At 45.1% G+C, this 21,011-nt stretch overlaps 1 protein-coding gene across 4 annotated transcripts; it reads left to right on the plus strand.

Annotated features, from left to right (window-relative positions):
* Positions 1 to 2,694: 2,694 nt before the first annotated feature.
* On the plus strand, positions 2,695 to 20,165 carry LOC125320066 (T-cell activation Rho GTPase-activating protein-like). Of its 4 annotated transcripts, none has more exons than XM_048292041.1 (7): positions 2,695 to 3,251; positions 3,559 to 3,625; positions 3,856 to 4,052; positions 4,295 to 4,456; positions 4,541 to 4,650; positions 4,880 to 5,075; positions 19,900 to 20,165. In XM_048292041.1, exons 1-7 carry the CDS (start codon positions 2,844 to 2,846, stop codon positions 20,062 to 20,064), a joined length of 1,305 nt encoding a protein of 434 aa, XP_048147998.1. In that variant the 5' UTR covers positions 2,695 to 2,843; the 3' UTR covers positions 20,065 to 20,165. The 4 variants fall into 4 exon arrangements, with proteins under 4 accessions (XP_048147998.1, XP_048148000.1, XP_048147996.1 ...); XM_048292043.1 differs by lacking the exon at positions 19,900 to 20,165 and adding an exon at positions 6,373 to 6,559 and having other exon boundaries at positions 2,698 to 3,251; XM_048292042.1 differs by lacking the exons at positions 4,880 to 5,075; positions 19,900 to 20,165 and adding an exon at positions 6,373 to 8,526 and having other exon boundaries at positions 2,702 to 3,093; positions 3,198 to 3,251.
* The last annotated feature ends 846 nt before the right edge of the window (positions 20,166 to 21,011 follow it).

The raw sequence follows: 21,011 nt of genomic DNA on the forward strand, positions 1-21,011 counted from the left end.
CGGTGGAAGCCAGGATGAGCAGTTTGGAGACACCAAAGGGCCCTCAGGGCCGAGGCCGCTGAGTGCGTGCAGGGCTGCGAGAGGCAAAGCCTTGGCAGCACGTGGAGGGAAGTGAACCTTGGCCTGGGCTGTGTCCAGCGCTGGGCTCCCGCATGCAAAGCTGGCATTGGCCATCCCGGCAGTGTAGCGGGTTTGGTTTGTAACCGGGCAGAAACAGCAATTTAGTGTAGTGGTTTGGTCCAAAATACTCATTACTGTTTATCTTCTGTGAGATAAGAATTAGGAGAAACGCAAAGCAGGCACCAATCTCGAAAGAATATAAAGAAGCTTATTAACTGACTTAAAAGAGGGGAAAAAAAAAATCATACCACACCTTCAGAACTCTTCTCCTCCCCCCTTCCTCCCTTCTCCAAGTCACAACGTAAAAAGACAACCCTTGGGATGTTCAGTCTGTTCACCACTTCCATAATAACCTTGTTCAGTCCATTTAGGAAGAGGAGTCTCTCTGCTTGCATGTGAGTCCCTTCCCCCAACCTGCAGCTTTTCCCGCAACTGCTTTCGAGGGTCCACTCTTGAAGTTTTCTGGGGTACAATTTTAAGGTTGAGATGTTCAGAAACAAAAGTTCTCTTCACCCATCTCTGGGAGCATTTCATCTCTAAGAACAGAGGCCCTCCTCCTTCCCTGGGAGCAAAGGGTCTTCTTCATCTTCATCTTTAGGACTATCTCTGGGAGCATCTCTAGGAACTCAGGTTTTCTCCTTTCCCATTTGGAGCAAAAGTCCTCATCGCTTCCATCTCTCCCTGTTCAAACTTCTCATGAAATTACAGCTGCGTCAGCATCTGCCTATCTCAGCACAGGTGCTGAGATCACAAGTATGAGTTGAACACTCCACCCCCCATATCTTCATGAAATCACAACGGGTACTCTGATATATCATAGCTTCACAAAAGAATTTCAGCTTTAAGCATCTCCTCTTTCTCTTCCCTCAGGTTTTCAGCTCTTCACAGCACTAAAAGGGTCAATCTCACCTCGGCCTTCCAGCTGGAATGTCGCTTATCGCTGTCGGTCACATGACCTCTGCCGGACAGCGGTGCAGCTTCAGCTGAATCTTGGCTCCACTGGAGAGGGGGAGCTGGCCGTCTGCCCACAGTCCTGCTGGGGGGGAAGAGGGGGGTGGTTCTGCGGGTGGAACAGGGCCCATCAGCTCCAGGATGGCCGTGGCCCGGCCTGGCCTGGCCCGAGCAGGGCCTGGGCCGGGCCTGCTGGCCCCCGCATGGGGCCCACAGCCACCTGTCCCAGCGCCGGAAACGAGAGAGCTGTGGGGTGGGGGGGGTTCTAAACTTAAGTGTGCATCACATAGGCAGTCACAACTCTTAAGTGGCTTAAAGAATTGTCCATATTCAAACTGGCCAGCTGATAGGTTCTGTCAGGTCACAGAGGAAGCTGTAAGCATCCCTTAGCAAGAACATCACTTCTGGGACTATGCTTGCTAACCCGTGACAGGCAGGAAGCCCCGCCCCCCAGTGCCACGCCCCGGTGCCCCACCCCTGCCCAGTCCAGGGTCCGTTGGCCTCGGACCATTGGTCAGTTGGACTCAGTGTCCACGAGAAGCGGCAGCAGCAGCCCAGAGCTGTCTGGTGTGCGACTCAAAAGCGAGAGAGAGCGACTTGCTGACCAAGTGGCAGTGTCATTCCAACTCCTCCACCCCACTTGGTATCCTCGGTGAGTGCGAGTGGCCCACGTCTCTGCAGAGAGACCAGGATCCTCCTGTGCCAAACAGGATGGGCCAGGCCTGGAGCTGCTTCGGCTCCAGGTAGGCTCCCCCACATCTCGGGGACACGCGGCCACGGCCAGGTCCGTGGCAGAAAGGGGCCGCCTTTCTCACAGCCACCACTCTCTGCTCTGCAGGAAGGTGGTCAGCAGCGAGGAGGCGGTGCTGAGCGCGGCCGTGGCTCTGAGCCGCGGCCCAAAGACCAGCGAGAGGCACCTTCTCCTCCTTCAGGAGCAACTGGTGGTGGCCAAGCTTCAGTAAGAGCCCACGAGCCCAGCTGCCTTTGCCCCATTCCCTGTCCCTGGGCCCGGGCACAGGCAGCCTGGCCTAAGCCCCGGGCCCCCAGGCCTTGGGGCTGCACGCAGCAGTGTGCATGCAGATGTTGGCAGGCGGCGGGGGGAAGGGGGGAGGCAGCAAAGCTCTGCGCCGGGGGACGCCAGCGAGGCCACCTGCCCCTCACCGCTTGCCTCTGCTCTCTGCAGCCGCGGCACCACCCCGCGCCCACGGCTCTGCCTGGCCCTGGAGCAGTTGTGGGTGCTGAGCGCCGGGAAGGAGGCAGCGCCGCCGGCAGAGGAAGAGCAGCGGCAGGAAGGCAGCGATGAGGATGCCACCTCCATCATCCTCATCTGGCCCACTGGCTGGTGCATTGCCGCTTTTGGGTGAGTCGCGGTGCCACGTGCCATGGCACGGCAGGAGAGCTTGCCAGCTGTGGCAAGCAGGAAGCCTTGGGCAGCCTTGCCATGGCCTCTGCCCTCCCTGCAGAGCATGAGCAGAGAGTGGCCTGGGTGCGCCGGTCAGCTTTGGCTTGCCAGAAGGCAAGGGCAAAAGCCGCTGCTCTGGCAGCTGACAGGGAGCCGGGGCTTGGGCAGCATCTCTGCCCCGCCCCCGGCACAGGGCTTCGGGCCCCCGGGCACGGGGCGGGGCCGTGCGGCCGCACGTCTCTGCCCCGCCCAGGGGCCGGGGGGAGCGGAGCCTGGCGCTGCATCTCTTCTCTCGTCTTCTCTTCCTGCAGCTGCCAGGCGCTGAAGGAGCAGTGGGTGGCCGCGCTGCAGCGGTAAGCTGCTGCTGCTGATGCAGCTGCTGCGGGGGGATGCTCCCGCAGCGGCCGCACGGGGGAACACAGCTCCTCAGCCGGGGACAGCTGCCCCTGCGGCTGCGGGCAGCTGTCGGGTACAGCTGCGTGACAAGGCAGCGCAGGTGGCTTGCGGCTCACCCAGCTCTCTGCCCGTCCCTTTTGCCACCGCACAGGAGCCCGGGAGCCCGAGTGAGCCGCCTGCCAAGCATCAGAGGCCTGGCCGCGGAGCTGAACGGCCGCCGTGCAGTGAGTGTCTCTGTGCTGCGGGCTCTGTGCCCGAGCGCTGCTGCGCGTGCCCGGCCCCAGAGGCACGGCTGCTCACCTTCCTGCGCTGCTTCTCTCTCGCGCAGGGGAGGCTGTTGAGCGCCGGGAAGCTGGAGCGGCTGATCGAGGAGCTGCAAAAGGTGAGAAGGGCTGCCCCCTGCGCCCGCTGTGGCCTCTGGCTGTGCTGGGGTGCCAGGGAAGCTCGGCTTGTGCCGTGACCTTGTGCGCGGGGAAGCAAGGGGCCCTGGTGCCACCGGCCAAGCAGAGGCTTCGGGGAGCCAGCGGCAGCGCCGGCACGTCCTTGCTGCTGCCACTGGCAGGACTGCTGTTGCGCGGGCAGAGGGGCCGGCGGGCCAGAGGCTGCCAGCTGTGTGCCACGCTCAGGCTGCTGGCCGCCAGCTCTTTGTGCTGCGGGGCTGCTCTGCAAGCGCATCCGGCTTCTTGCAGGCTGATCCCGAGCAAGGTCCTGCCATGGCCCCGTCCGACCAGGGAGGACGACTCGGCCGCTGCCCAGGTGAGTTTGGGAAGGGAAGGAAAGGGAAGCTTGTGCTCTCGCCGAGCTGCGCTCACTCGTGCCCCGAGTGTGGCCGTGCGGGTGTGGCACCCTGAGGTAGGAGGTGGGCTGCTGCCCACAGCTTGGAGAAAAGCGGGGCCGGGGCTGGGGTTGGGGCAGGGCAGGGCGGGCTCCGGCAGCACCGGCCTGGCGGTCTCGCTGAGAGGCTTTGCTTCTCCTTCCCTTTGAAGCGGCAGGGAGCAGTGGCAGCGGCAGCAGCGGCACGATGAGGGGGAGGTGGCTGCCCTGGCCCTTTGCTCTGCGGCGGGGCGCAGCCGGGGCTGCGCGGGCGCCGGGGCAGGAGGGCTCCGGCTGCAGCAGGGCGCTCTTCGGGCAGCCCCTGGCAGCCGTCTGCGCAGAGAACGGCACGCTGCCCCGGCCCATCCAGGTGAGGCAGCCCACACAGGGGCTGCCCATCGCTGCGTCTGGCTGCTGGGGCAGCCAGTGTCCCCACTCATGTCCCCCAGCCAATGGCCTCTGGGGTCTCCAGCTGCACCTCGGCCATTGCTCCCTGCCCCTTGGCAGCAGGAGGCAGGGAGCCCAGGCCGGGGCAGAGCTCTGGCCCCGGCTACTGCTCTTGCACCAGGGCAGCTCCTCACGCACGTCCCCGCCCTCCTGCCTCTCCCGCAGGAGCTGCTGGCTGTCCTGCAGCAGCAAGGCCCCACCACGGAAGGCATCTTCTGCAAAGTGGAGAGCGCCAGGGCCATTCAGGAGCTGCGGCAGGCCCTGGACCGTGGCCTTCCTGTGGACATGGCAAGCCAGCCGGTGCTGCTGCTGGCCGTCGTCCTCAAGGTGAGCCCTCCTGAGCTGCAGCTGCAAAGGCTCCTGCCTGGGCCACCAGGCTCTGAGGCTCACCGGCAGCCCTTGCTGTTGCAGCACTTCCTGAGAAGCATCCCGGGCAAGCTCCTCGTCACAGACCTCTACGAGGACTGGATGGCAGCCATGCAGATGGCCAGCAGGGAGGACAAGATCTCTCAGCTAAAAGCGTAAGCGTGGGCAGCAGCTTCCAGCTCTGCAGCAGGCACTGCTGGGAGCCTGGCACTCACCCGCAAGGGGACGTTGTTGGGAAGAGGCTGTGGTTTTGGGCAGCTCGCTCTTGCCGGCTGGCAGTCCCATTTCGGGGCAATGCACGGCAAAAGCCTTCGTTTGTGTGGCCTCGGGGCAAAGGTGGGCAATGTGGGCCTGCTGATGAACGTTGCCTTCCTGTTCCCTCAGCGTGGCCAAGAAGTTGCCCACTGCCAACCTGCTCCTCCTGCAGCAGCTGCTGGCAGTGCTGCGGTGCATCGGCCAGCACGCCTCCAGCAGCCGCGTGACGTGCAGCAGCCTGGCCATCTGCCTGGGGCCAAGACTGCTGAGCCCACCACAGGAGGAGCAGCTGGAGCTCCAGGTCCTGCTGGCTGAGAATGACAAGGTAATGCTGTCCTCAGTAGCCAGCTGCAGCCTGGCTGGTTGTTATGAATGGATGATGTGGGTTTAAATAAGACTCTGCCTTTTTCCCAGGCTTCTGGCAGCAGGCAGTCGTGTTATTGCGTGGCCCGCACCCAGAGACCCACTCTCATTCATAAGTTCTTCAATAATGGCTATTCAGTCTATTATAGAATGAATTATTTGTTTAATTATTTATTTAATTATTTAATTATTTATTTAATTATTTAATTATTTATTTAATAGAATGAATTATCTATTTAATAGACACAAAATTAACAGACATAAGACTTAAACCAGACTATTACTCCAGAGGAATAAAACGAAATGTAACACTAGTATTATACATGTGGGGTTAAATGTACCAATGAACTTACAGCTATCTAAGAAATAGTATAACCTAGGATCCAATGTTTCTTATCACCAAATTGTTGAAGGGGCACACATCGAAATCCTTTCCCTCAATTTCTGGAAAAGTAACCTTAAAGTCGCATCCAAGCTTCAGAGAGAAATCATCTCGCATGTTCCCAAGGAGTGTGTTAAGAGACTTCTGCCTCTGTGATAATTCGCGTGGACTTTGTAGACATAAGAACCAGGTCTTTTGGTCACTGATGTTTATTTTCTTTCATATCTTCCTACATCTGCTCTCATACCAAGCTGTGTACTCGGGGCTGGGGCTCAGATTCTTGTGCGCCTGGAGGTGACCCCTTGCTGGCATCTCTGACCCCTTGCTGGGCTGTTAATCTGGCCTGAGTTATCTCTTCCCAGCCAAGAGAGAGAGGAGGATGTCCTGCCACACCAGTCCATACCTGCTTGGTTGTCCAGAGGTGCTTGTGCCTGGCGGCCCCCTGTCTCCAGCCAAGGCCGCTGTGGGAGCTGCTTGCAAGAGCTGCTCCCCAGCCAGCGCCTTCCTTCAGCGCAGAGGCAAGGCTCGGCAGCGATGGCGAGGGCTGCTTGGCATGCTCTCATGGCCCTGGGCTGAAAGCAAGGCTTTCCTGTGTGCAGGTGAACGGGCTGGTGGACTTCATAGTCCATAGACTATCACTGTAGGTAGTGAATTTGGAGGACATCTTTGGGGGACATTTGCTGGCCCAGAGGAGTCACTAGCACCCACAGAAATATGCACAGGCAGGAGCAGGACAGGAGGTTTGTCCCGGCCTGGGACTTGGGGTCCCAGAAATCTCTGCATCAAGAAGACATGTGGCCTAGGCCTTTGCTGTGGGTTTTGCTTTCTGTCTTGTTCTCGAAGATGTTGCTTGGCTGCATGTGCTTTTGCTTTCTAGAGCCATGCCGGGAAGAGCAAAGTGGGCCTGCAGGCAGAGCAGACAAGGAGCCCCAGGCAAAAAGCTGTCCTCATGCATCTCCCTCACTGACAGACGTCCACCAAGAAGATGGCACAGAGACCATGGTTCTGGAGGGCCGAAAAGGCAGAGATATGTCAGCTTCACAAACCCAAGCACAACACGTCCTGGACAGATGGGCAGAAGAGCCAGAAGGCAGGCTGGGGCCAAGGGCAAAAAGGACAAATCACAGGCTAGAGCCAGTGAGCAAGCTGGAGCCAAAGCAAAAGCACAAGACCCAAAAGGCCCCCAGACTCAAAAAAGCCCAAAGCCAAAAAGCAAACCTCCAAAAAGCCCCCCACTCAAAAAGCAAGTTTCAGAAAACCTAAAGCCAAAAAGTCCACCAAAAAGACAAAAGCATAGGCTCCAAAACCCCCCAAACTTGTGACACAGTTACTTTTTATTCCCCTTGGTCCTTCCCAAGGTCTGTCTACTGACAGGAGAGCATTGGCCCAGTCCAACCTTCCATGGCACTCCATTTCACCATATGATTGGAGAACCTCTCTGGAGGGTACAGTGTCTTCAGTGCTCCCCTGCTGACTGCCTGTCCCATATGAGATATGAACTGGTTGCCAGGGCAGAGTCTCCCCAGAGACAAGGCTTTTCTCCATCTTCTCCAAAGTGCTTTCTGGAAGTGGCACATGTGCACACCCTGCCCCACATGCCTCTGACAACCATTGTTGAGGCTAAATTGGCTTCTTACAGGTGTGCTTTCAGATTTTAATAGTTTTGTTACATCCACATAGATGCTTCCTCTGGAGGAGGTTTTAAATATATGTTTAAATGAAAATATATTTTGGCAGATCTTCCTTGGCATCGCAGGCAATCTTGATAAACATTGTTATCCAGAGATAAGGAGAGAGAGGAGAAACTGTCATTCACAACTCTGTGTAATCCCAGTGGGAAACTACCTACAAAAAGAAGATGCATTCTCTTTACATTCTTAACCTTGTTAATCAAAACCCATTGACATGCTTAATTTAACATGAGGCATTGAGTTAAGTAATTAAAAGCAGATATTGAAATTATTGACACCAAAGTGACAAAAATTTGTTGTCACTGACAAAGGTTTACTAAAAGGTCAGAAACGTAATTAGTGTTCTGCTTTATCCTTTGAGTTGTAGGAAATGATAATGGAAGATACAGAAGGACACAGCAAATCAATACCTGTCTCTGTGACTTGTGTCACCAGCAAAATTTTTTGGGTTTTGGTTCATCTACAGGACATCAGGCCTGCTGACAACAGACAGAGTAAGCCAAGGACAAAGGATCTTTGCACAGGACTTAGGGCTCATTAACAGAACTTTTAACTGTATGTGAAGGGGAAAGGCATGAAATCAGGCTCTCTAAGATAAGCCTTAGGGCAGCACACCAGTGTTAGACGGATGGTGTGAAGTCCTTCAGTCTGCTTCGTGATGTGCTAAGTACAATGGGGCACATTTGAAAAAAGCAAGAGGAACCAGAATTTTTTTCCTAGTCCCATGACTATGACACCATTGTCATAAGCAAAACCTGAGTTTTACTGACATGAGTACTATGACTGGTGTGTCATGAGAGATGGTTGCAGGCTCTTCAAGAGGGATGGGCAGGGCTGGCGAGGTGGCAGGGTGGAGCTGTGTGTAAGGAAGCAGTTGGATTGTATGACGCTTGCAGTTGGTAGTGATACACCCAAGAGCCTCTGGGTAAACATGAAGGTGAAAGAAAATAAAACACATATTGTTGTGGGGAGTATGCTGTCAACCATCCATCCAGGATGATGGATCGATGAATTTTTCCACAAGGAATTGAGGAGTATGTCAAGACTACACTCTCTCTATGAGTGATTTCAGCTTCTCAGGCATCAACTGAGAATATCATACAGCTGACACAAACAGGTCCAGGAAATTTCTGAAATATGTTAGAGATAACTTTTTTGGAGCGGGTACTGAGGGAAACAAGTAGATTTGTTGTTCCCATGTTTGTTGCTTGCAAACAGAGAGGGCGAAGTGGAGGTTGGTAGCTGTCTTGGTCACAGTGTATTACCACAGGCCTGGGCCCTAGGGTATATCACTGTGTCCCGCAGCCATAGGGAGGAGGAGGAGAGAAGATCCAGCAGGCAGGAATTGTGCAGCAAGATTGATTTCTTTAATTATTTTACCAACTCTTTTATAGACTTTTTCTTCATAGTCTAATTGGACAAAGGATCAGCCACCCCTTGGGGTGACTGGCTAAAATCCTAAAACATCCATTGTCAAATTATTTTTCTACTATACCTTAAACAAGACTTTTCAAGGTTGCAGGTGGCTTGGTTGTTTACATAACTCTGCTACCTCTTCTGTGAGAGAGAAAAGTCTCTCATGGACTTAGAAAATAACAAGAAAGTCCTTGCTAGCAGCATTTTTGTATCTACAACAGTGACCATAAAATACTTAGGTTTCAAATTGTTTGCTCTAGGAAAAAAACCTCCAGCAAAACTTTGGCCCTGGATGTGGAAAGAACAAACCTTGGGCTGTTTAAGGAATTACTTTGAAAGGTCCCCATGGAATCTGCTTTGGAAGGTACTGGTAGTGATTGGTGATAAGCAGGGAACTGTGCTGGGACCAGTACTGTTTAATAACTGCATCAGGGACACAGATAGTAGGATCCAGTGCAGCCACAAGAATTTTGCAGATGACAGGAAGGTGAGTGACAAGCTCCAGAAGTGCGACCACAGAAAATGCATTAGTTTCTTCAAAGCCAAGTGCAAGGTCATGCATCTCAGTGTACAATTTCCTCAATAGGGTAAATGGCTGAGGAGGTGCTGATCTCCTCTCTCAGGTGACTAGTAATAGGACACAAGGAAATGAAGATAGAAGGGGATGTTCAGACTGGACATTAGAAAGAATGCTAACAAGGTAATCGGTTGGAACAGGCTCTCTGATGAAGTGGATACAGCACAAAACTTGTCAGAGTTCCATCTGGATGATGCTTTTAGTCACATGGTGTAGGTTTTGACAGTCTTGCGAGAATTAAGGAGTTGGATTCAATGATCTTTATGGGTCTCTTCCATCTTGAGGTATTCTATGATTATGTGATATCATGTACTTTTACTAACATGAGAATGGTCTAAATAGAGACAGGTTTGCAGCACAATACTTACAACATTAATGTTAATGTGAGTTACACTGCTAATGCCAGGAGAACATGGCTGAAGAACAATCTTGTAATAGTCATGAATAGTTCATTAACTGCTGAGAGCTAAATCTTCAGAAATATTTTGCCCTCTGTTCACATAATTTCATGTCTCATAATGGTGAGTTACAAAGATCTATGAATTTACCTTGAGAAACAGCATAGCTCATAAAAATCTTATCAACTGTTCTAAATGGTTTTTGGGTTTTTTTGCATACAGATTCTGTTCATACAGATTCTGGTCACCTCATAGTAAAAAAAAATAATTAAGCATAACAGAAAAAGATACGGCTCAAAGGGGAAAATTAGAATAATGGAAGCTTCTGATTAGAAAGGAACTTATTAAGATTGGGATTATCTATGTAGGGAATCAGACTAAGCAGAAAAAGAATATAAGCAAAGTGTAGAAATTACAGATAATACATAGATGTCAGCATACCTCAAACAAAATAGAATTAAATTCTTAAATCACTGAAAGGAAATATGGATGGTGCCCCTGTAGTTAACAATAATAAATTATATGTACATAATAATAAGTACTTAACAATGTTCCAGTTAGCCATGGTAAGTACTTAATATATGACAACTCCGTAACTTGGAGAACATGTTGTCCTTATTTTGTATGCAGAGGGAATAGTACAGCTATTTTGCCTAAACAGAGAATTGAAGCCTTAGCAAAAAGAGTAATTGAATAAAACAGTTATTTTTAGTAAATCATTGCTACTTTCACTTCCTTTAAAGCGTAGATGATTATGCTTCATATGTTTGGATGCATATGTATTCCTTTTTACTCTTGGTAAAATATGTTGAATTCAGAAAGTCCTGTAGTGGCTTGACCCTGTCTGCATGCCAGGCACCCACCAAATCTTCTCTATCACTACTCTTCCCAGCTGGACAGGGAAAAGAAAATATATTAAAAGGCTCATATGTTGAGGTAAGTACAAGGAGAGACTACTCCCCTATTACCATCACAGGTAAAACAGATTCAACTTGGGGATATTAATTGAATTTATTAGCAGTCAGAATCAGAGCAGGATAATGAAAAGTAAAGCAAAACTTAAAAGTACCTTCCTGCCATCCCTCCCTCTTTCCCAGACTCTACCTCCTCCCACCCAGGGGTGCAGGGAGATGGGAATGGAGGTTTTGGTCAGTTCATCCCATGTTCCTGCCGCTGCTCAGGGAGAGGAGTCCTTTTCCCTGCTCCAGTGTGAGTCCCTCCCATGGGGTACAGTTCTTCACAAACTGCTGCAATGTGGGTCCCTTTCCACAAGGTTCAATCTTTCAAGAACAGCCTACTCCAGCTTGGAATTCCACAGGGTCACAAATCCTACCAGGAAACCTGTTCCAGTGCAGGCTCCTTTCACTGTGGGTCCCCAGGTCTCTGCCACAACCTTCCAGTGTGGGCTTCCCACAGGACCACAGCCTTCTTTGGTGTGGAGTCCTCCATGGGCTGCAGGTAGATCTCTCATCCCCATGGCCTCCACAGGCTACAGGGGAACAGCTGCCTCATCGTGGGCTGCACCACAGGCTGCAGGGGAATTGTAGTTCTGGCACCTGGAGCGCCTCCTGCCCCTCCTTCTCACTGATCTGGGTGTCTGCAGTTTTCCTCTCACAGGAGTGAGTTTTCTCTCACTCCTCTCTCCTCTGAGCACAATTACATCTGTGTAATAACCTTTCCTTCTTAAATATATTACAGAGGCATTACTGTCATTCTTGATTGGCTTGGCCCTACCTAACGGTGGGTTCATCCTGGAGCCAGCTGGCATTAGCTCTGTTGGACATGGAGGAAGGTTCGAGCAGCTTCCTACGGAAGCCACCCTTGTAGCCGCTCCCATTTCAAAACCCAGCAAAGCAAACCCAATACATTTTCATTGCTAAGTGCCACAAAAAAGATTCCCTAAATGACTCAATTTAATAACACTGGAATATAATTATAAGTTATTATTAAAATACAGAAAAATTAAATAGCTTTCTAGACTTGATAACTAATTTTCTGAAATTTCTGTATACATGGTTATCTACCAGTGCTGATATTTTTTAGCAACATATGACAAGGTAGCAGTTGTATCAATTTAGTAAAAGTTCTTCAATAACTCTCATGAAGCTGGAGACAAAATCACAGTTATTCATTAGCAATTTATACATTAACAAAATACACATTTTCTGGTTTATCTTCGAAAAAATAGCATAGCCAGATAGTATTTTTTTTAAAAATAGAGCGTGCATCATTTCTTGTCACAGTTTTCTCACCTGGGTCTTTTGGACTGACATACCTCTCTGAAAGACTTCCATGAGAGTGTCCTCTAGTTTTCTGTGGGAGCCAAACATTGTCAGATGACTAGTACCACAACTTTTCCCCAGGGGGCTTAAGTTCTTAGTCCTTCTAACCTAGTCTTTGTTTCTAGCCCACCATGTAGAGTATGTCCAGAAAAGGTTTTTATAGGCTGGCCCAAGTCATGGACCTGAGCCCCTGTGGTGTGGCTGCAGGGTAGGCCAGCGAGAAAGCCACTGCAGCCCCTTGCAGATTTGGGGTATAGAGGTTGCAGACACATAGAGCTTGTCAGGCCCTGGGAAAGGGCCATCTGATGCTAAGTGGGGATCTCTGAATCAGGAGGTGCCAGCATGCCCAAGAAAGATAAGCAGCTCTCCCCAGACCCATCTCTCTGCTCTGTGGTAAGGGGTGAGAGCGAAAACCAGCTCCTTTCTGTGGACTGAACACAGTGTCACATTCAGTCAAGGAACAGCTCATTAAATTTATACCAACTGTGACACTTCTTGTTATGTTCATAATATACAGTTCACATTACAATTGTTTTTGAATATTCATATGAAAAAAACCCCACAAATTTCCTGAGAAGCGTGTGGTAAAAGTAGTTAACATGCTAAAAGTAGTTAATAGGAAGTTTCTTCACTACATACTCCTAAATCTATTTTTTTCATTATCACCCAGAGCACACTAAAAAGTGAAGAAGAATAAAATTTGAAAAAATACTGTCTTCTTAGCAGCAAAACCTATGAATAGTCCTGGGGATTAGATAAATATATTGGGTAGCCTGGAGCAAACAGATAAACTTTATCTATTTGGGAATGCATATGATCAATAACAGAAAGTAAGAGATGTGAGTGATTCTCTTCTTTTCACTTTTATCTAAACCTAATGTGAATTCTGCATTTCTGTCACTGCAAAGTTCACATTTTGCTTGTCTGATCAGTTGGTATATCTGTAAACATGGGCCACCAATATCCTGATAATTAGGCTTCAGTTAACAGGTCATTCATCTTAATCTAGGGAAGTAGAGCTAAGCAGGATTTCCTCCAAAGATAGCAACATGTCTTCCACTGCTGAAATCCTGACAATTCTACAGGTTAACTGAAAGAAGATGGGAAGAAGATGAGAAGAACTGGCTTATAAAATTATTCGGTTCATAAATTAATTTTTTTTTTTAAATGTCAATTTTCAGAACCTATAAAATTATTTTTTATTTGCTTTTTCAAGTGACTTTTAGTTTACTAGAATAAAAATATAAAAGATAAAGATCTCATGATCAAACTCTTCACAGGTCTGTCAAAAGGTCTTATAGATAATTTATTTATTGTGAAATTTCCTCTGTAAGTAGTTAGGATTTCAGTGAACTGTCATTTTAATGAAATAAAGTATTCTGATTCTTCATTCAGTTCTGGATTTTTTTATTTGAAGTAAATATAAATGGGTTTTTTTGCAGTATCTTTCTCTTTGAGTCTCTCTGTCAATTGTTTTGTGTTCCAAGTCTAGTATATTCTCTTGTGACAAATGCTCAAAATATAAACATCATGATATTTGTTTTTGTTGGCAGATGGGGCTTTGTGCTTGCTTGTTCATTTGCAGATGTTCTAAAAACATTCTAAAACTGAATGTGGTAAATTTCTACCTACAGTATTTCACTCTTCGTACTTTCAGCAAATCCTTTCTTTTCAAAAATGTAAGGAGGGGAGATTTTACTGAATTTGAAATGTGAATTTAGTTTTCTATTTTGTCTCATTATTTTTCATTTTATTTCTTGACAATTTAAAAGGAAAGATTGAATTAAGTGCAGTTCTTCCACGTTGCCTCTAATTTTCCTTGAAAAACCAAGTAGTAACTCAGACTATTCCTTCCATACTGCTGATTACTAGACCTGATCTAATTTTCTTCAAATTGCTAATATTCATTTAGGTTCCTTTAACTGCATGTGGATCCTAAAGAAAACCTTGAAATTCTTCAGGTCACTTAGGGAAATTGGGTGTTTTTACTTTAAGTGATGTTTTAATTTTTGTGACAAAAATGCCAATATATGTAGCACTTTCAGGAAATTAAATGTATCATATATGAAATTTCTCACTATAACATGTGATCTTCATTAACAACTTTATCTAACAGATTATCAGCAATTTCATTTGCAGTAATTCACAGTAAAGTTACTTTCAATAATTTTATTCACAGAAAATTTTATTAAGTGTTTTTAAATTATTTTTTCCACTTTAATTAGAATTTATTTGTTCTTCAATCTCTGCCTTGATCCACCAATGGAAGTATCTTACATACATTTAGAATTGTGATTTCACATTCCAGCTTTACTCCCACCCTCTCATCTGCTCCTTTTTGTCTTCTCTCTCTCATTATTTTGTCTAGCTCTTTATATACCACATTGATTCCAGCTCTGGTCTCCTTATTTTCTTGTAAATCCCACCCAAAGTCCATAATTCAGACATGGTAATGATTTACTTCCGAGTTTTTGAATGTTAATTTTATGAACATTGAATGTTAGTGGTTTTTTCTACAGCAGTTACAGTTCAACTGCTGCAGTATTATATGGAAACAACCATCCTCTACAGCTTTTGGTATGTTACTGGTTCAAAACCAGTATTTTTTTGTCAGGCCTGGTGATCTTATTTAATAAATGAAGATATGTAGGACACATTGAAGCTCTGGGTATGTGGATGTCTTTATATCCTATTAAAATAGCAGATCAAAACCTGATGGGTCCTGTTAATAATCAACGTTATAATAACCCACTGTAAAATTTGTGGAACTTAATAGCATCAGCTGAGAGTTGGGCAGCACACTTTCTTTTCAGAAAGTAACTAGCTCAGTAACTCAGAGACAGAGCAGTTTATCTTTACCTCAAGAGAATATGCATTAATAAAAATCTGCCCTTTCCGTGAACATCACTACCAAAATGCATACACAGATGATTTATTTTTAACAAAGAGAAAACAAAATTGTTGTTGGTTAATAATTTAAACGTTTGTTATAAATTAAAGAGAAGACATAGTTAGGAACAGATTTTCTATTATTCAGTGACATATAACAGTAAAGGACGTGATCTCCCTTAGAGTAAACAAATGGTTACAATTTCCAGGAATGTTAAAATTTGGACAAAATATTCTACAATAATTAATGTTGGTAAAATCTCTTAGTCTCTTAAAAAACATCACTGAATACTTGTGCCAACTAAAAGTTCTATAGAATGCCAAATACTTTACATCGGTAATGGGGAAAACCTTTTCTTAGTTATTTTGCTGTAAATTTTCCCATGTTTCAATGAACTTAGTCGTGTATTTGCATATTCCTAGCATACTTATAAATCAGTATGGTGGGTTTGTTATGTAATGGGATAAGAAGGAAAAGGGATGATTGAGTAATTTTTATGTCCATACATTGTTTGACTGGTTCAGATATTTTGTGTGTTGAGTTTTTATGTAAAGGGAAAAACATTCTTAACAAATATTCATGCATTAGCCTGCATTTCTGCCCTACTAAAATGGCCCCTGCAAAAGATTTTATAGACAAAAGCCAAGGAAAAAAGTGTGCTAAAGGGACAAGAGGTCCTAGAGAGCAACCTTGAAAGGCTTTGGGCCCGTGTGAAGTTCCTAAAGTTTAGCCAGGCTAAGAGCTAGGTCCTGCACTTGGTTTGGGTGCCATACCTGGTATAAATATAGACTGGTAGATGAAATGATTGAGACAAGCCCTACAGATAAGGAACTGGGGGTATTGGTGGAGGAAATATGTGATCCAGCAATGTGTACTTGCGTATCAGAAAGTCAACTGTGTCCTGGGCAAGACCATCAGCTCAAGGGAGGTGATTCAAGAAAAAACCTGGGCCAATTCAACTGAGTCCAGAGGAGGGTCACAAAAAGGATCAAAGAGGTGGAACGTTTTGCCTATGAAAAAAGGCTGGAGAGATTAAGTTATTCACCTGGAGAAGAGAAAGCTGTGGTGAGACCTTATGACAGACTTTCAAAATATAAATAGATAGATAGATAGATAGATAGATAGATAGATAAAGACATTTTAATTAAAGCATGTAGTGTCAGGACAAGAAACAATGATTTTAAACCAAAAGAGGGTCAATCTAGATTAAATATAACGAAGACATTCTTCATTAAGCTAGTGGTGAGATACTGGCACAGGACCCATCATTGACAATCATTAAGGTCATGTTGGATGGGACTTTGAGCAAGCTGGTCTGGCAACAGATGTCTCCGCATGTGGCAGGTGGGTTGGACTGGATGATCTTTGAAGGCCCTTTTCAAGCCAAACCATTTTAGATCCTATGATTACGTTTTGAAGTGTATTTTTTTTTCTTCAGCCTAGAAGTAAATACCTATTTTGTCCACCAGTGTTCTGGATATAATAAAATACTGAAAACACTGATGTCACAGCATTCAGCAATCACTAAAAAATTAATACCCACTACAATCTATTTGCTTACAGAAGTCAATATGCACATATAAATACAAACTATTTTCCTGTCCTAGTATACTGTTGTGCCCATGCTTCTCATCTTTCATATTTTGTTAATATGTATCAATAAAAATAGAAAAAGCGACATATATCTATAAATATATATTGCTATTTTAAAATTTTTGTATTTTGGTAATAGTGATAAATGACAGTTTATTTTGGTGGAACTAACATGGTATTTACTAAAACACTATTAAGTGCCATAGGTTAATGTGCTGGTTTTGGCTGGGGTAGAGTTAACTTTCTTCACAGTGGCTGGTATGGGGATGTGTTTTGCATTTGTGCTGAACATAGGGTTGATAATTCAGAGATGTTTTTTGTTATTGCTGAGCAGGGATTGCACAGAGCCAAGGCCTTTTCTTTTTTTGTATAGCCACACTGGTGAGGAGGCTGGGGATGTGTGATTGGTTGGGAGAAGACACAGCTGGGACAGGTGACCCCAACTGACCACAGGGATATTCCAGACTGTGTGACATCATGCTCAGTATATAAAGTGGAGGGAAGAAGGAGGAAAGGGGGGGACATTTGGAGTGATGGTTATCTTACCAAGTCACCATTACATGTGATGTGGCCCTGCTCTGCTGGGGATGGCTGAACACCTGCCCAACAATGGAAAGCTGTGAATTCATTCCTTGTTTTGCTTTGTTTGTGTGCGCAGCTTTTGCTTTCCCTATTAAACTCTCTATAACGCAACCCATGGGCTTTGTAGCTTTTACCCTTGAAATTTTCTCCCTGATCCTACTGGTGCGGGAGTGAGTGAGCAGCTACATGGGGCTGGGCTGCTGGCTGGGGCTAAACCCTGATAGTTCCTTAACTGCAGAAAAAAGGCTGTTTTCCAGAAAATTATTAATCAGAATCAAATTCTCTGAGGCAAAGGTGTTTAATTTTACTATTTTTCCTAGCTCCTTGAGAATTTTTTTTATTCTGTATGTTAAGAGAAAAGTCTCTGTGTAATTAATTTTTCTTTCAATATGGCACTTTAGGATTACATATTTTAGAGTTAATAAAGAACATTTAAGCTTATGCATCAATTAGGACACACTCTATTCAACAAGCCATTTAATTATATGAATTAATCACAATAATTTCAACAAACTCATGGATATGGTTAAAATAGGAATAAAGCTGAAAAAAGAAGAAAATAGAGAAACTGTTCTTTTAGGTGTAACAAAGCCTATTGTTAAAGTCTTGGCACTGGAAAATATTTTCTGATTCTCTGACAGAATCTGTAACCCTGAATCATCCGGACACTAGAAAAATTGCACATCTCAGAACAGAACTAAACCATGAACAAAAAATCTTAGAGACTATTAAACTTCCGTGTCAGCTAAAGTTAGTCAATAAGTAATGTCTCTGAAAACTGATTCCTTTCAGGAACTTAAAATCTTTATTCAGGACTTCTGAATATCCTATCTTTTTAACACCTGGTGCCAAGAAGCTATTTTGGTATAGGGAGAGATGAGTAGGGAGAGATGAATTCTAAAGAGATACACAACTGTATTTGTTTCTTAAAAATTACAAAGCTTTGTGGTTTTGCCTCCTCTCCTTCTTTATGGTATTATACTCTAGTGTACTCTAGTATAGCATTGGTCTAAGCAATTGACTTCTCTGCCTCAAGTAACTTGTATCCTCATTGTCAGTCTCTTCAAGCACCCTACACACCAAACTTTGAGTATTTGAGGCACTTTGAGCTAAAATGCAGAGCTGTGTTTTGTGTGAAACCTGATCTTTCTAGTGCTCCTTGGGAGTTTTCAAAACAAGGACTCTATTACTGAAATGGATTTGAAATTACTCTCTCCCCTCTACTCCAGTCTTGTGAGACCACAGAGTAAGACAGGGGACCTGTTGAAATGAGTCCAGAGGAGAGACACTAAGTTGATCACCCCATTCCTCTTCTCTGCACTTCAAAGACCCAACTTATGGTTCTGCATACAGCTCTGGGGTCTCCAGACAAGAGAAACATGGGCCAATTAGACTGGGTCTGGACGAGGGTCACAAAAATTACGTGTTATTACAGAATCTTGCTTTGTCAAGATTATACTCTCTGATTGTATGATTATACTCTCTGTGTCTCTAGTGACATCTTTACTGGTGCAGCACATTCCACACAAAAGTATCTAATGCTTTTCTTCAGTTTAGCAAAGAGAGACTACATAATTACTTCCAAAGTTTAAATACCTGGTATTTATTCTAAAAAAAAATTGATAGTGGTTCAATATCGCTTGTTGTGTCTGGAGAATAATTGGTAGTGGAAAACAATCAAATATAAACAGTTACAGATATGTTTGTTTTGGTTTTTGCCTACAAATCTTCTTGGGTTTAGTATCATTTACAGAAAACCACATTGTCCTACAAATATCATTACTGTGTACTAAGTACCCAACTGAGAGGAAAGGTTTAAAGTTCGTCAGAAAAAAAAATCAGGAAAGCCAAAACTTTAAATGAATAACTGCTTTCAGACATTTATTTCAGGCAGTATTTAGCTAACATCTCTTCAGCCACCCCACTTTAACAGTCCTTAATGCCTGAATGAAGCCTGAGTTAGCACTCACTACATATACTCAATCAAGGGCCACAAGCAGTGTTTGTATTCACATATATGCTTGAAAAAATTGTGTAAAAGAGCAATCCTATGGGGCTTTTTGTGCAATGGTTGCTGCATATTCTTTCTCTCTGTCTTTTTTCAAGGTTCACTCTTCCACAGTCTGTTTTTGTGCATGCACAAACATAATTAATAACGTAAAAGTCATATTTTCCCAAGTGTCATATACCATAAGGATAAGAATTTTAGAATTCCTTCTTCAACTCTAGTGTTATTTTCCAGTGCTAAACAACTGAACACTAACATGGCAGTCCCTACGTCCCTATTCAAATTATTTCAGTTTTCAGTGGTGATTAATAAGGATTCCTCAGATGAATAAAAAATTTGGTATGGACATTTGCTTGTTACTTTGCCGAGGCACTGTCAAGGAATTTCCCCCTTAAAATAGACAATAATATTTGTAGGTGAAGGTTCAAGGGGAAAACGGAGAGAGGTATGTTGAGGATATTAAGAGTAGTTCCTGCTGTGCATTGCAAAACTGAAGTCCGATATCTCTTTCTTAATTATTTTAATTAAAAAAAAAAAAAAAAACATAGATTCCAAAGTCATCCAGGCCCTGTAGGATCTAAAGACAACTAAATAGTAATTTCAGATGGCTTAGCCAAATTATTTTGGAGGTTAAATGCAAATATATTCAACCATAAACCCAAAGGGCAATTTTCAGAAAAAAAGACTTCGTAAATGTGCTAATACATCAGTTGTTTTCTTTATATGAGTGGTGATTGTTCCTTGAGTAAGAACTGTTTAAGAATGAAAAATCTGGCTGAATAGGTGCCCAGATGAATATTTTCTAATTATGGTTCCTGGAGCACTAAAGAATACTAATCTGCTTCTTAGTACTTCCTGGTACAATTTGAGCAAGAATTACTTTATCAGTGCTTTTTTTTTGTTTGGTTGTTACTGTGCCTTAGAAAAGTGTATAAAACCAACTCACTCCTTTGAATAAACAATTCAGATTCCCTGCCGGTCTGGGTCTGAGAGTCAATCGCCAACAAATGGTGCCTCATGTGAGGAATTTATTATATGCCTACCTGTATGTCCATCGGTGAGCCCCATGGGACTTGACGTGCTGCTGCAAGAAGCAGGAACGCTGGCCAGCGATAATCCCTACAAGTTGTAGGTGAGCCACAGGGGATGTAGGGGATGGTGTATCCCAGGAACAGCACGTCCCAGAGATGTTAAAACTGGTGTAGCGGGTTGAGTTTGAAACCGGGCAGAAACACCAATTGAGTGTAGTGGGTTTGGTTCAAAATATTCATTACTTACTTATTTTCCTTCTGTGAGATAAGAATTAGGAGAAAACAAAGCAGGCACAAACCTTAAACAGTTGCAGTACAATGAAAGAGTTTTATTACTAATAGAATTAAAAGTAAAGAGAAAATAACAAGAAATTAAAGCAAATCCCCCCCTCCCCTTTCCAGCATTTCTCTCCTTTTACCCAACTCGCACAAAGGATAACAGAACATGGGATGTTAGTCAGTGTTCCAGTTCTTGAAAAGTCTCTCTCTTATGCTTAAGGAAAAAAGGGTTTTCTTCAGCTGCACATGTTTCCCAAACTGCTACTAACAGCAGATCCGCCCGGAAACAATCAATCTGCTGTGTGTAAAACATCTCTCCCATGAAAAATCTCACAGTTCCTTCACACTGCAAAACATGGGCCATCACATGGGGTTATTCATCTTTTTAAGGATAAGTTCTTTTGGCCTGCACACAAAGGCTTTTCTTCGCCACAAGTCTCTAACAGCCTCTCACTACTTCTGTATAGCCTGGCATAGGTACTCTTCACAATTTTCACAGGCCACACGAGGATTCTCCATCTCCCCATGTTCTTCAAATGGATTAAAGAGACAAACAGTTTGTGGTATTACAGTTTCTTACCACGGCATGCAAGAAGTTTTTTTAAGCTACGCGCCAGAATCGCGGCACCGCCCTCTTTTCTCCCGTCGCCATTTCCAGCTCCGTCCCACGTGACTCACTTTCTCTTTCTCTCTGACTCTGCAGCCGCCATGTTGAAGGGTGTTCTTGTTCAGGCTTTACGGTGGAGAAAGCCTCGCTCCCTTTGTGCTG

The sequence above is a fragment of the Corvus hawaiiensis genome, chromosome Z (genome assembly GCF_020740725.1).
Source record: "Corvus hawaiiensis isolate bCorHaw1 chromosome Z, bCorHaw1.pri.cur, whole genome shotgun sequence".
Lineage (NCBI taxonomy): Eukaryota > Metazoa > Chordata > Aves > Passeriformes > Corvidae > Corvus > Corvus hawaiiensis.

Excerpts from the sequence above, each read along its gene's own strand:
- LOC125320066 (XM_048292039.1), top strand. The coding sequence starts at position 2,844 with ATGCAGCTGCTGCGGGGGGATGCTCCCGCAGCGGCCGCACGGGGGAAC. Across the intron at positions 3,252-3,558 it reads TGATCGAGGAGCTGCAAAAG|GCTGATCCCGAGCAAGGTCC; the intron begins GTGAGAAGGGCT and ends GGCTTCTTGCAG. Across the intron at positions 4,457-4,540 it reads TGCTGGCCGTCGTCCTCAAG|CACTTCCTGAGAAGCATCCC; the intron begins GTGAGCCCTCCT and ends TTGCTGTTGCAG.